Source organism: Petaurus breviceps, unplaced genomic scaffold, assembly GCF_028583685.1.
Source record: "Petaurus breviceps papuanus isolate PSGF00001 unplaced genomic scaffold, PetGlider_PUasm1.0 567, whole genome shotgun sequence".
NCBI lineage: Eukaryota > Metazoa > Chordata > Mammalia > Diprotodontia > Petauridae > Petaurus > Petaurus breviceps.
In genome coordinates, this window is record NW_027186383.1 from 8,199,575 (window position 1) to 8,214,544 (window position 14,970).

A 14,970-nucleotide genomic window follows, 5' to 3' on the forward strand; every position below is an offset into this window, starting at 1 on the left:
AAAGCCCGCCCCATCCTGCTTCCTAGCCAGTGCAAACCCCCTCCCTGTTATCTCCATCAAAGCTTAGCAATCCTCTGCTGGGTGTTTCAAGATTGGTGGTCTCAAGATTTGATAAGAGAGAGCCTATTGTACTCTCCACACCACTCTGGTCTTTATGGAATTCAGCCACAGAAAAAGCTAAAAGCCATTCCCTAACATTTGGACCCCAGCTCATAATTCTCTCCTTTGGGACCTTCCCTCTTGTACCTGACTGGCCCTTAGGCCCAGAGACCCGCCAAGTTTCTTCCCCGTCCCAATACTTACCTTTGACAAGCCAGGTATTTCTACTTCCCTCCAGTGATCTTCATTTAGCAGCCCCCTCCCTCTCCACCCCGACATACTCTAGAGTGTAGAATTAGGAGCCGGAAGGGACCTTAGAGTTAGGCTCTTCCTACCTCCTCATCTGGAAGATGAGGAAGTCAGGCCCCAGGTCACACAGGATCTTCTGACTCCCAAGCTAGTGGGGTTTTGTTCCACTACAGCCCTGAGTGTCCTTATGCTTCCAAAAATGTGTCACAGAGCAGCTAGGGGGTGCTGGAGGGGATAGAGAAGCAGTTCTGGAGTCAGGAGGACCTGAGTTCAAATCCAGCCTCAGACATTTCCTAGTTGTGTTTCCCTGGGCCAGTCACTTCACCCTGTTTGCCTCAGTGTCCTCGTCTGTCAAATGAGATGGACAAGAAAATGGCAAACCTCTCTAGTATCTTTGCCAAGAAGACCCCAAACAGGGTCACAAAGAATTAGAAATGACAGAAAAAAAAAACACGCAACAACAAGGCAGAGTTTAGCAGAAGTACCACCACTCTCCTTCTGGATGACAGACTTCTTTTTTTTAAAAAGCAATCGGGGTTAAGTAACTTGCTCAAGGTTACACGGCCAGTTATTTCTGGGTGTGGTGCTGAGTGTCTGAGCCCGGGATTCGATCTCCAGGTCATCCCGACCCTGGGGCCGGTGCTCGTACTCCCTGAGCCACCTGGCCACCCCTGGATGATAGACTTCTATTAAATCTGTCTACCATGTAACCATCCTGGTCGCTCTGTCACCCAGTGCTGCATATGGAGCTTGTGTTCAACACAAACCGTCAGCACTTTAAATAAAATACAATTAATAAAAATAAATAAAAAACAAAATAAAATTCCCAGCAGCATCTCCCACTCTGGACTTGTGGCATTGATTTATTTAGAGTCACCAAGAGTCTGACATGACCAAAAATAGCTGAACAACAACTAAATAGAGGCCTCTCTATTTGGACCTCGGAAAGTCAACAGCAACATCTCTTTACAGAACTGACCCATTCCAACCTGAATCTTCCCTCCATTGCCTCAGGCATCTCACTAATGCTCTCTGTTTCTTGGAACTCTCACTCCCAACTCCTTTCCTTCATCTGCAAAACAATCGACCAAGAAAGTTTCCCCTCCAAGGAGGGGATTGCCCAGAACTATAATCATAGTTGAGTAAGGGTAAAAAGATAGAGACAAGTCAGGTGTTTAATTTTCCTTTGACCCTGGGCCCTCCCTCTCCTTCCATCTCTCCACAATCCCTCAGCCACACTTCCAGAAAAAAATCATCCACAGAAAAATTCTCAACATCTTTTACAGAAATTGTATTTCAAAGTCTACCAAGGAGATGCCATGCCATCTGGCCCAAAGCCTTCTAAGAGAACATTATAGCTACAGTGCATAGCATCTCACAGTCACTCTGAATGAGAAGGCTCCTGGAGATACATTTATTTCCTCCTTCTGCTTTTTCTCTTCCTTTCTCTCTCACCTTATCTGTCCCCCAATCATAAGAAACATCAGCAACATAATCTTACCTGGACAGTGAATTTCTCTTCTTCATTGGTCAGAATCCTGTAGGTATAGACACAATTTCGAAACCTGCAACAGATCAGACGTATCATTAGAACTTATTTGGGGCAATCCATTTCTCATAGAAAAGGTTAATCTTTTGTATCTTAAAGATTATGATGGTATCTCATACACCAGGGACCAAGCTGAGATGGGAATTTGGGTGTGATGTTTCTAGACACATCCACTTGGAAATTTGGGAGGAAGGGAATGGAAGAGAGAGAAATAAGCCCTTCTATAGCACTTGCTTCATGTCAGGCATGGTGCTAAATGCAGGCAAATAGGAAACGTGGGAGAAGGAGCCTGGATTGTGGAGGAAGGAACTCAAAGACTCATCTGTCCAGGTCACCCCTAACCCAGCCTCCATTCAGCTGCCAAAGTGATTTTGCCCAATGTGTAGGTATGATATCACTCTCCTATTCAAAATGAAATAACTAGGAACAAACACAAACTTCTGGTTCCCATTAAAGCCTTTCACGACCTGACCCCAACCTACTTTCCAGCCTTACTACACTTTCTCCCTTTCCCTTGCACTATGCTGTAGTCAAATCAGCCTTCCTACTGCCCCTCCCCATCTCCTCTCCTCGACACTGCCCCTCCTCCCCTCAGCCTCAAAGAGGTGCTTCCCTTCAAAACTCATCTCCAGCATGTCCTTCATGAAAGCTTTCCTAATGTTCTAAGCTGCTAGTAGCCTCCCACACGTGAACACGCCTATAAAACTAGGCTTGCGTATTTATTTATATTTTATATTTGTAGCATCATTTTATTATATTATGTTATTATATATCATTCTTTTATTTTTATATTATTATATTATTATATATGTGTGTATATACATACATATGTGTCATCTCCCTAAGTAGAACGTAAATTCCTTCAGGGCGGGAATGTTTCACTGCTGTCATTATCTTCCCAGTGCCTAACACAGTGTTTAGAACACAATATGCTGTTCAGTCATTCAGTCCTGTCCATCTCTCCATGACTCCATTTGTGCTTTTCTTGGAAAAGATCCTGGAGTGGTTTGCCATTTCCTCCTCCATATCATTTTACAGAAGAGGAAACTGGGGCAAACAGGGTGAAGTGACTGGTCCAGGGTCATATAACTAGTACTGTCTGAGGCTAGATTTGAACTTAGGTCCTCCTAACTCGATATCCATTGCACCTCCCAGCTGCCCAGAACACAGTAAGTAATCTATAGAAACTAGTGGAATGACTGAGAGTCTGTGCTCTTTTTTTTTTTTTTAATAGCACTGGACAAAGTCAGGATTCTCTATGATGTGGGCGAGTCTGTAAGTGCCCACACACCCCTTGCCAAGCTCTTCCCCACTCATGTGATATGTGAAGTATCACAATAATCTGACCATAGCTTCTACCGATGGTGCATTTATTGCTTAAAAACAACAACAGCACTTGCTGGTACTTGAATTAAAAAAAAGACACAAAGCCAAAATGAAAACACAGTTTAGATGGTTCTGGACAACTTTGTGATCTTTTTTTTTTTAATTACCTTAGAAGCAACAGAGAGGTAGAATGAAATGTATTTTATAGCTTCCAATGCTTTATCCCACAAAAGCAGACAAAAATCTGAACCAAAATAAACGTGTCATAAATGCATCACTGACACCACACAGATGACTTATTTGTAACTTTTCACTATAAATAGGAATTGGTTGTTGAAAAGAAAGGGTATGAGAGAGACATTTTGTAATAAGGTCAAGGGAAGGGGAAATGTGTATCCAAACCTATTGAAGCATGCCTCCTTCCTTGTTTTATGCTCATAGGATTATAGATTTATGGTTGGAAAGGACCTGAGAGGAAATAAAACCTACCGTTTTATTTTACAGATAAGGAAACTAAGGCCCAGAGAGGTTAAGTGAACTCGGTTTTAAGCACAGTGTTGGAAACAGGGTAAACTCAGAGAGCAGTGAAGAGGCATGTGGTGAGTTCGAGCAGAGGGACTAGTAAGAAAATTCAAAATAAAGTAGAGATTGGAAAGAAGATGGGCTGGCTGTGTGGGATCCCCATCATCCATCCCTCCCTCTGCGGCCCCCAGACCCTCCAGGTCTGACTTAGGTAGGAAAGGCACGGGATGGGGAATCATGGTGGGTCGTGATCTTTGCTGGAGAGAACACTGATGCTGATGGCGTCACATCTCTCTTGGAGTATTTGAGTGGGAACGTACAATGTGCCCACAGACAGGTGACTCTGCATGAGTACGCCGTTGGCATCAGTTCTTTCTAGCATGAATACTATCTATGAGTTCTTCAGCATAGAAATCTCCATCCATCGACAGAGAATGCGACCCACCATAACTCAGTAGGTAAGTCTTTGGGCTTTGCCAAAGCTCAGACCAGTTTAGTCACTTAGCTGGGATCATGGGACTGGTCACTGTGAGAGGTAAAATGTGATCTCAGAACTTCCTGACTCTACCCATGGTGCCAGGCTGCCTGACCAAAGCACAGCCCCTGAAAAGATGCTGGCGGCCACTGCGTGGAAGCTTACCAAGCTCAGGGAGGTGCTCACCTGGAGAGCCCTGGGTCTCCACGTCAGCGGGCTTGTTGGCAAAAGGAAAACACCATGCCCACAGTGGGGGGCCTAGGCAGTTCTGGGAAACAATAGCAACAGGACTGCGTAAAGCAGATATAATCATCACCATAGTGGCAGGAATCATCACAGCCCCCCAAGGCCCGGGAAAGCTCTTGACACGTCTCCTCCCATTCGGTCCTCACATCACTCTTGGAGGTGGACACGACTGATACCCCCATTTCACAGAGGGGGAAACTGAGGATTTGCCCCAAGTCAGTAGGAAGCTTAAGAAGTGGTGTTTGAACCCAGACCTTCCTGACTCCAAGGCCTGCATTCTTTCCACCATGCCACACTCCCCAGAAAACTTCAGCCATGCTCAGCAGGATCCAGGGATCCCCACTTTCTATCTAGTCATATTATTAGAATATATATTTTATATAAATTATATATAGAAAATATATTATCTAATAATTATAATTAATGATGGTAGTCAGTCCTTAAAATTTGCAAAGTCTGCTACTTTAAACATTACCTCATTTGCTCCTCACCATAACCTTGAGAATTGGGGCTATTATTACTCCTGTTTTACAGAAGGACACTGAGGCAAACACAAGGTTAAGTGATTTGCCCAAGGTCACAATCTAGTAACTGTCTGAGGCAGGATTTGAACTTAGGTCTTCCTGGCTCCAGGCCCAGCACCCAGTTTCTCTGCTCCTGTCTATCAGCCACACATTTGCCAAAGTGATGTTTCCACAGGGTCCTTCCAATCATGTCACTCCTCAAGAACCTCTAGCCACTCCCTGTTGCCCCTAGGATCCAACCCAAGCCCCAGGGTTTGGCAGGACCTACTTGGGCTAGGTCCTACTTCCTCCACAACTTGGCTGTTCGATTCCACCCCTCTCTGCTCTGCTTCCATTCCACTTGCACAGAATGCATTAGAGAGTAAGCCCCCTGAGGGCAGGACCATTTAGCTTTCATCCCAACAGTACCCTGGCCACGGACCAACAGAACGCTAACAAAGGGTTGCTTCATTTCTGGCTTGGCAGCCCCGGTGCCTCGCACGGAGTGGGGCGCGACAAAACCTTGTTGAATGAATAGATCGATGGGGCAGGGACCCCGGGGAGCAGCTTGTCCGACCTGGACGGGACAAGTATTCCTCCGATGTTTGTTGGAAGAAGAACCTGGAGGAAGCCAGGAAGGGCTGGCCTGTGACGTCAGCGCAGTGCAGGGCAGAGGGAGCTGGGCCCAGGACTTGGGGTCCGACACTTACTCCCCGTGTGTCCTGGACCACGGCACCTCACTCCTCAAGTGAAGAGGCTAGATTAATGGCCTCTGACGGACCTTCCAGCTCTGAGTCTATGGGTTTGATCCCCATTCTACAAAGGGGGAAACTGAGATTCAGACTGTGAAGATACCAGCTCATGACCACACAGGGTCTCCTCAGCCCCCCCACTGTAAAGCCCCATGTAAATAAAAGCCAGTGCTGTTTTATTTGTTGTCAGTACTGAACTGATGCTGAGAAGCCACTGTGAGCGTGGTGTGGTCCCCACAGGGGGACTGTCCACAGGAACTTCACAGAGACCAGCAGACTCTTCCAGGGGGAGGGCGACAGGCAGGGGCTGCCAACCCAGGTTCTTGTGTTCTCTGCATCATCATCAGAACAGACATTTCTATAGCTCTTTCAAGTTCACCAGGAAAAGCACCACACCCGAGGTGGGGCGTGGGGGAGGGGGAAGGGGGAACAGAGGAAAGAAACCCGGGTCACTAAAGTCAACCGCCAGATGTGGCCAAGAACGGGGACCAGACCAGCAACTTCAGGAGCACAGAGACCTCCTGAGTGAGGAAACTCCCCCCACCAGTTCTGGTTGTCATCTTTTCTTAGCTTTCAGTCTCAGCTGGCTAGTCCTGAGACACCACACAGCCAGCTCTCATCAGAGCTGGGTCTGGGATCCAGACCTTCCTGCCTCCAAGTCCAGAGCTCTAGAGCATGCAGGGAGCAAACAGGTATTTTTTTTTTTTTAACCGTTCCTCATACACTGTGCTGCATCTCCCATCTCCAACCTTTGCACTGGCTGTGCCCCTTGCCTGGCATTCCCTCTCTCCTCTCCTCTGCCTTACAGAATTGCTGGCTGCCCTAACAGCTCAGCTGAATGCTGCCTTCTCCACAAAGAATTTCCTTATCTCCCCATTGCCAGCACCTGCCCTTATGCTCTCCTGGACCTTGTTTATTGATTCCTCCCTGCCCACATGCTCCCCCTCTTACAGACCGAGGGGTCTGGTACACAGCAGGTGCTCCATACATGCTTGCTGCCTGTGTGAGCTCTGTGGCTTTGTCCCCCTGACCTCAGCAGAATGGAAGCCTCTGGAGGAGAGTGGCTTTTCCTCAGTATGGCTTTGTAGTCCTGCCTTAGTTCTATCACAGAACTTGGCACACAGTAGGCACTGAATAAATGCATCATGTCTGACCTGATTCAACATAAGCTCCTGGAAGAGCCTGTCTCACTGTGGCCTCTGTGCCCCTGGCACAATGCCCACCCAGCACACAGTGGGAGCTCAATAAAGGCTTGTGGTCTGATCTAGCCACTGGACCAAGGCTTCCTATCCTTGAACTTGCCATCTGGGGAAGAGTATCATAAGAAGCAGTCAAATTACAGCTCGGAGAACGATTGGCTTGTTATATATGGGGGAGGAAGCATGTGTGCACACGTGTGTGTGTGAATGTGAGTGTAGGAGTGTGTGTGTATGAGTGTGTATGAGTGAGTGTGTATGAGTGTGTTCGTGTGTGGCTGTGTGTGAGTGCATGAGTGTGTGTGTGACTGTGTGTGTATGTGTATATGAGCATGTGTGTGAATGAGGGTATAGGAGTTCGTGTATGTGTGTGTGAGTGTATGTGCATGTGCATGGGAAGCACCAACTAGTCCCTCTGAGGAGGAGGGCATGGCCATGGAAAGGGATGGAGTGCTGGAATCCAGCCCCTGCAGTTCCCTGCCCCCAGCTCTGTCTGAAAGGCTCCCTGCTGAGTCACAGGAGAGCTGGTCGGGCCTTCCTGCCTCCCATCAGAGAAGGAGGCCAGCCCAGCCTGGGCACACAGCTGAACGTACCAAGGCAAACAGCCGCCGGGGGAGGGGGCGGTCAGTTTTCTTTTTATCTTTCCATGTGATACTCTTGTGACATTTCCTTCTGCAGATATGTAAATGAGGGAGAGGTGAGAACAGCCTCCGTCTTTTTGGGCTGAGAACAGCAACTTTCTGTGTGAGTGAGGAAGAGCTCTGAGGGCTGGGAGGAGGCTTTCACAGAGGAGGTGACAGGAACCTTGAAAGGGGCTGGCAATTTCAGGAGGCAGAGATGGAGTGCAGGGCAGCCAGACAGCGTTACAAAGGAATGGAGGTCAGAGATAACGACAGGCCAGTTAGTTTAGAATATGGCTAGAGGGGAGTGATGGAGACTCAGCTTAGCACAGGTGTTCTCATCACAGAGAGATCTCAGGGAGCCCTTGAACTTGGACAGGGGGAAAAGTTACATCTTATATCTGACCCCCAACTGAAATTTAGAACCTCCTTCAATTATTTAAAAATGTGCTTCTAAGAAGGGGTGCACGGGGTTCACCAGACTGCCTGCCTCATGGGTCCATGACCCAGAAAAGATGAAGAATCCCCAGGTCAGAAAGAGAGATTGGAGTCAAACTGTGAAGGACTTAAAAACACCAGACAGAAAACTTGGTACCTTATACTGAACCCTGGGAGGGAGGCATTACAAATGGTCTTATCTGTAAAATGGGGGTGATAACAGCACCTACCTCCCAGGGTTGTTGTAAGGACCAGATGAGATATTCCCCTGGTACATAGTGGGAGGTACATAAATGAAGGCGATACAAGAAATACCAAGAATTTTTAGGAAAATAAATTCATCTTTCACAACATGACTAATGTGGAAATCTGTCTTACATGAATACACATGTATCACCTGTATCAGATCGCTTGCCATCTTGTTGAGAGGGGAGGGAAGGAGAAAAATTTGGAACCCGAAATCTTTCAAACAGTGAATGTTGGAAATTATCTTTATGTGCAACTGGAAAAATAAAATATTAGGATCGTTTTTCTTTAAATAACAAAGCAGATTGATATATTACTTTGCTGCAAAACACATCTAAAAGCCAGTGACAAAGCATGCTACGTATCTACTGAGAGAAAAGTGGTGAACTTGGGCTGCAGAATGAAAGCCACATTTTGGGGTGTGGCCAACTTGGGCTTGGCTCGGTGTGACGACTTTCTGGCTTCCAGGGTTATCTTCTTCTGTTTTCTTCAGTATAGGGAGGGAAGAGGGGAACTGCCCCCGAAGAAGAAAGAGGAGGGAGAGGCTGACTGCAGCGTCTGAAGAGAAAAATCAGACAAGCAGGCTAGTTCTGAAAGGCACAGGCTGAGTTGCTTAGGGACGTAGAAGGAAAAAGGAATTGTACAGATCAGAAACCTGTCGTTCCACGTACAACCTGCTTTTTCTCTTTCATTGTGTATGTAGAAATGTTCTTTTTATTTGGCATTTGTTAAGGTCAGAATAAAATTAAAATTTAAAAATCAACAAAACGTCTGAAATGGAATCTATTCTGCCTTTGGAAGGATTTCTTTTTTGGGGGGAGAGTGTGGGAAGGGACCCTGGGCAAAAGCCCAGAACTCATACAGCCTCAATTCCCTCGTACTGCCTTGAGGCAGCTCTCCCCAAAGATGCTCGTCCAACCAGGGGGCACGTGCACCTACCCTCTGAGCTGGGCACGTGTCTCACCCATCCCTCCATCCTCGACTCGTGCGGGGCCATCCCACGGAGGGTGGCTGGCCCCAGACTTAGAAGGAGAGGACAGTTGTAGACATTCCCAATGTCAGAGATGGATGGGGCTGCGGCAGACGCCATCTTGTCTCACCATGCCCAGCCAAGAAGCCTCTCTGCCACATACTGGGCAAGTTGCCACCTGGTCTCTGCTTGGGGACCTCCAGAGATGGGAAGCTGGCCATCACTGGACACTGTTCTTCCCATCCTCCTTTTCTTCCATAACATTCATGGGCAGGAAATTCTTTCTGACATTGCTCCTAAATTAAGCAGTTAGGCAGCACAGTGCATAGAGTGCTAGAATAAGAAGACCCAATTCAAGTTTGGCCTCAGACACTCATTAGCTGGGTGACCCTGGGCAAGTCACTTACCCAAAGTCTGCTTCAGTTACCTTGTCTGTAAGGTGGGGGAAATAAATAGCTCCTCCCTCCCAGGTTGTCATGAGAAAACCACTGTAGAGCATTTAGCACAGTTCCTGGCACGTAGTAGATGCCGTGGAAACGTTAGCCGTTGATATTAGCTATTTTGAAATTGGCTTCTTTATAAATTCTCCTTGCTCCTGGTTCTGGCGTCTGGGGAGACCAAGACAATTCAAACACCTATCCTAAGCCCAATTTCTTGCAAATCCTTGAATCCAGCTCTCCTGCCCTGCCCTCCAGGCCAAACACCTCCATTTCCTGGGGCAAGGACTCAAGGCCCCCCTCTTCTGGTTGCTTTCCAACTGATCCCTGTCCTTAAAGTGCCTGACCCCAATCCTCCAGGGGAGGTCTAATGCAGGCAGAGGACAGTGGGACAATCCACCCCATGCTCCTTCCTGGAAGCCACCTTCCTCTTTACACAGCCCAAGATCCCACCAGATTTTTCTGCTGACAGGGGCCTTGTTGATTCATGTAGCAGCTCAGGTCATAGACTCTCTGAGCTGGGATGGATCTCCGATACAACCCAGTCCAACCTGCTACTGTAAAGAAATCTCTTCTTGCATAATCCGAACTAGCAGTGACCCCACTTGTCCACTGGGATACCTCCCAGGAGGGCGAGGTCACGATCTCTGGAGGCACCCTGCCCTTCGGCCTCTCATCAGGGTTAGTTATGTATATGCTCTGTCTCCCTTCTAGGCCTGCAAGCTCTCTAAGGACCGCGCAGTGTCCCATTCGTCTGTGTTTGCCCTTGAACTTAGCAGCTAGAAACTTATGGTTGAGCGAATGAATAAGTGAGTGAAAGACTTAATGAATGAAGTAAGCAGTGCATTGGTGGATGTGCAAATAATGATGAGTGAAAGAATGAGCCACAGGTAAGTAGGAAGCTTACATCCCCTGCCCGAGCTCTGCGCAGATGGAGCCTGGTGCATTCGGTGGATTCAGATCTCATGGAGGGCTGGTGTGGCCTTTGTTACTGAGAGAAGTACCAGGTCTGCACACCCAGCTCTAACTCCTTCCCGAGCGCCAGGACCCAGTCACCAAACACCCGCCGGATTCTCCCCCTGGACGTCCCCTCCAACCTACCACCTTCAAAACAGAACTCATAGTTCCCCTGCTTCCTAGGCCACACTGTCTTCTCATTTCTATTCCTGCCCAGGACAGCACCATCTTTCCAGTCAGTCAGGTCCCAGGTGCCCAAACCCCCAACTTTACTCCTTGATCCTCAGGTCAAGTTGACGATTTTTCCTCTCTGTTTCTTTTCCCATAAGTAATACCATTCACCCCATCTCAAAACGATTCTATTCATTCTTTCCACAGCATCTCTCCCATTCATCCCTTCTTTCCGCTCATCCAGGAACCTCCCTTGTATGAGTCTTCATCATTTTCCCCCCAGACTGCCCCAGGAGCCTCCCAACTGACCTCCTCATTTCCAGTTTTCCAATGCCATTGTCCACATAATTTTTCTAAGTCACACTCTAACTATGTCACTCTCCCAGCTCAGACATCACTCAGACTCCCTCTTGTCTCTAGGGTAAAATGTCCATTCCTCAGCCTGGCATTGCAGGTTATCCGCAGTGCAATAACTGCCAGCCTCTCCAGCCTCATTTCTCTTTCCTCTCTAATCTCAATCCGGGTCAACAAACACTTATTAAGCACCTACAATGTATAAGGCTTTGTGTTAGAACCTGGAGATAAGTGAAAAAGCAGGGAAGAAAGGGACTTGCATTCTCCTGGGGCACAAGTACGTGATAATTTTAAAAGAAAGAGGACCCAAACAACTGAGAAGGATGGGGAAGGATTCTTGTGGGTCCCTCAGTGAATCTCAGAGGGAGCTAGAGACTAGAGCTGATGAGAAAGGCATTCCCAGCATGGGACACAGCCTGGGCAAAGGTCCGGTGTTATTCCAGTCACGCTGATCCCTGGTGGACACAGAAACTTAAATTCCATCTCTCACTGGCAGGCACCCACTCCAGCAGGCACCTGCCCCTGGACCTCCCCTATCACTCCACCATCCTCTCTTTCTCAATTCCCTGTCTTTCTTCCAGGCTTGGGTCAGGTGCCACCTCCTCTCTGAAGCCTTCCCTGATTTTCCTCAGTGCCGGACGCTCTCTCTCTCTCTCCCCATTCCAATTCCCTCCCTGCAGAATGGGAACCTTTCAAGGACGACTGTTTCCATTTTGTTTTTGTACCTGACCACCCAACAAAGGGTCTGAAGAGAAGATTGGAGACAGAGTGGGAACAGCACAGAGGGGTCCTCTGGTACAGACCCTTCACTTTACAGAGGAGGAGACTGAGATGCAGGGTCACAGCCCTAGTTACAGCAGATGGACACCAGGATCAACGGTCTTCCTGAATTTCAAATTCAACAACACACCCCACTCACTGTATAATGCCGAAATAGAAGAGGTGTCTGCTTCCCCAGAAAAAAACCCAAACCCTTTATACACGTGTGTGTGTGTGTACGTGATCTAGTCTGAGACCTCTGCCTACCATGTTCAATAAACATTCAGTGACTTGAACTATTGAATTGTCATCTTTTGGGGGGAAGGTGAGGATGAGGCAAAGAACTGTCCTTCAGTCACATCCACGTAGACCATGTGGGCAAATCAGTCCACCTCAGTTTCAGTCTCCTCATCTGTAGGCTAGACTCAATGACATCTGAGGTTCCCTCCCCCAGCTCCCAAACTAGGATCCTATGGCCAGCCCCAGCCCCACTTCCTCCTCAGTAGAATGAGGGGGTTGGCTTCCATGGCCTCCAAGGGCCCTCCCAGCTCAGAACCAAACCAGTCCTGCCATGCCTTAGCTTCCCCCCCCCCCCCCCCCGCCCGGCTGCAGGAAGAACATGACCCAGAGGTCTAAGAGGCTTTACAGATGTGCAGGAGCCTATCTCTCCTTTCCCATGGGTTACTTGCTTGGCTTCCATGGGAGTGAGTCTCTGGGTGAGCTCGAGGGCTCCAAGTTCATTTTCTTTCTAAGGGCGAGTTGACTGACTGATTGGTCAAAAAAAAAAAGCATCTATTAAGTGCTGACTTTGAGCTGGGTACCAGGCTCCAAGACGACGGTGATGGCTCAGTGCCCTTTCAGATGTGCCAGGTCAGCTGGCCAATCAGAGGCCACAGTGGCAAGGACTAGCTGACCTGATGCAAATTCTACAGGACAACCCGCCCCTTCACCTTGTGCATGACTCCCTGCTGGGACGTGTGCAGAGCTCCTCTGTCTCTGTCTCTCTTCATCTGGCCCCATCTTAAGTGAGCTTTACCATCTCACATGGCATGTTCTGCTATCTTCACCCTCCTCACTTTTACAGAGATTGGCATCTAGGACACTTACAGACTCTCAGACACTCTCTGTCTCTGTCTCTGTCTCTGTCTCTCTCTGTCTCTGTCTCTGTCTCTCTCTCTCTCTCTGTCTCTGTCTCTCTCTCTCTCTCTCTCTCTCTCTCTCTCTCTCTCTCTCTGTGTCTCTTTCTCTGTCTCTCTCTGTCTCTGTCTGTCTGTCTGTCTCTCCCCCCATCCCTCCCTCTCCCTTTCCTTCTCCCTCCCCCTCTCTTTCTCCTTCTCCTTCTCCCCTTCCCCATACCTCTCCCCTTCCTTTGCCTCCCAAGATCTCTCCTTTCTTCTAAGCCCTTCCAGCATGCCTTTAGCACAGAGTTACCCTTTCTGCCTCCCCCTCTTGCTCCTATCCCCCATGAGGGCCATTCCAACAGAACACAAACTCCATAGGATCCCTGCAGCCCATGTCGGGTGGGCATACACTTCGCTGGAGTCTGTTTTTACTGCCCAGACCAGTTTACAGACCCTGGTTAACCCTGAGGGGCAAGGGGGCACACAGAGCGCTTGGCAGGAATATATCAAGTAGCAGGTGGCAAGGGTTTTGGGGAGCAGGAAGGGGGACAGAAGAGGGGGGTAAAGGAGGAGAGACAGGACAGGTTGATGGGCAAGGGGTGGGCCTTATAGCTAGAGGCACACTGAGTTTCTTTTGAGCTTGCCATCCAGAATGTCATTGTAAAATGTCTTTAAAGCCATTTTTCTGAATGATCCAGCCTCTCTTTCTTGACTGTTAATTAAAGGGCCCTGGTTCCAAGGAAGTATGGACTCATCACATAATCTCAGGCCTGACTTTAGAACTAGGCCTTTCTTTTTTTAAGCATGCACACACACACACACATATACACACACGCGTGCGCGCACACACACACACACACAACCCACAAAAATTCTGAGTTGTTGGGGAAGTTATTTGAGGGCTCTTGGTCTCTTAACATCCACTCTGTCTAAGATCAGAGCTTGGGCCTCACTAGAAGAGACCCAAGCACCACAAAAGGGGCCCAGTGTCTCCTCCTCCCCTCCAGCCTCTAGAGGAAGCCTGACATCACCCGTGACACCTCTCACTTTCCACAGCCTCAGAGCCTCGGGCCCTGGAAAGTCTGCCCTAGGGAACCTCAGCTCTGAAGGAAAAGGTCCAACCAAGCAGAATGCCCCCACTGGGGGGAGAAGGGGGGAAATGGTGGGCTGATCCCCAGCTGCAAAGGGCCAGACAGCAAAAAAAATCCCCCTCAAAGCCCCCGATCAGACTGGCCTTTCTTGTGCTGTGTGTGGGTCACAGATAAGAGCTGGGAGCGACCTGCACACCTTCATTTGATGTTAGTCTCACTCTACCAAATAGGAAAGAGTCTTTCCCCATAAGTCACAGAGTCAAGAATTGAAGCCAGGACACAGGAGCATAGATTCAGAGCTCATCTAGTCCAACCCCCTTGCTTTACAGATGAGGAAACTGAGGCCCAGGGGGGGCAGAGGCTTGGCCCGGGTCCAGTGGGTGCAAGTCAAGGACACTGCTCCCCGTGGCCTGGGTCTGTCTGTGAAGCCAAAGGTCAGGATGAGGGATGTGCACATGGTGAAGAGAGGGCAAGGTTGGGGCAGGTCTGATGAGGAAGAGGGTCCCATACTTACAGGACACAGAGAGCATATGCTCGGGAGATGGACTCGCTGGCCCTCACTAGGAAGCTCCCGTCTTTGCCGGTCTTGGAGAGCAGATCCTCGGCCTTCGAACGGGTGATATTCCCATGATTCCAGCAGTGGACCATCGCTGCTGCTTCAGGAGAGTGACTGCGGGGCCGAGCCCTGCCCACTCACCCCCAAGGCCTCGCCGGACAAGCAGCCACCGGTCAATGGGTAGGAGAAGCCTTCAGAAACGTTCAGGCCACTGTCCCCCAGTGCAGCTACAGCTCTCTCTCTGCCTTGACTTCCTGTTTCAGACGCTCTGAGAGGGAAAGGAAATTGAGCTGTGGAGGACTTCCTCATTGCAGAAACTGAGAGAGAGAGAGA

At 48.7% G+C, this 14,970-nt stretch overlaps 1 protein-coding gene across 2 annotated transcripts in view; it reads right to left on the reverse strand.

Moving 5' to 3' along the window:
• INPP5D (inositol polyphosphate-5-phosphatase D) overlaps positions 1–14,902 on the reverse strand; it is a 131,644-nt gene extending 116,742 nt beyond the window's left edge. For both annotated transcript variants that reach the window (XM_069103226.1, XM_069103225.1), the window contains exons 1-2: positions 14,596–14,902; positions 1,850–1,913 (exon numbers count right to left, since the gene is read on the reverse strand). In XM_069103226.1, the coding sequence (XP_068959327.1) occupies positions 1,850–1,913; positions 14,596–14,729 (198 nt within the window). In that variant the 5' untranslated portion in view covers positions 14,730–14,902. The remainder of the gene's footprint in view (positions 1–1,849; positions 1,914–14,595) is intronic.
• Between the last annotated feature and the right edge of the window lie 68 nt (positions 14,903–14,970).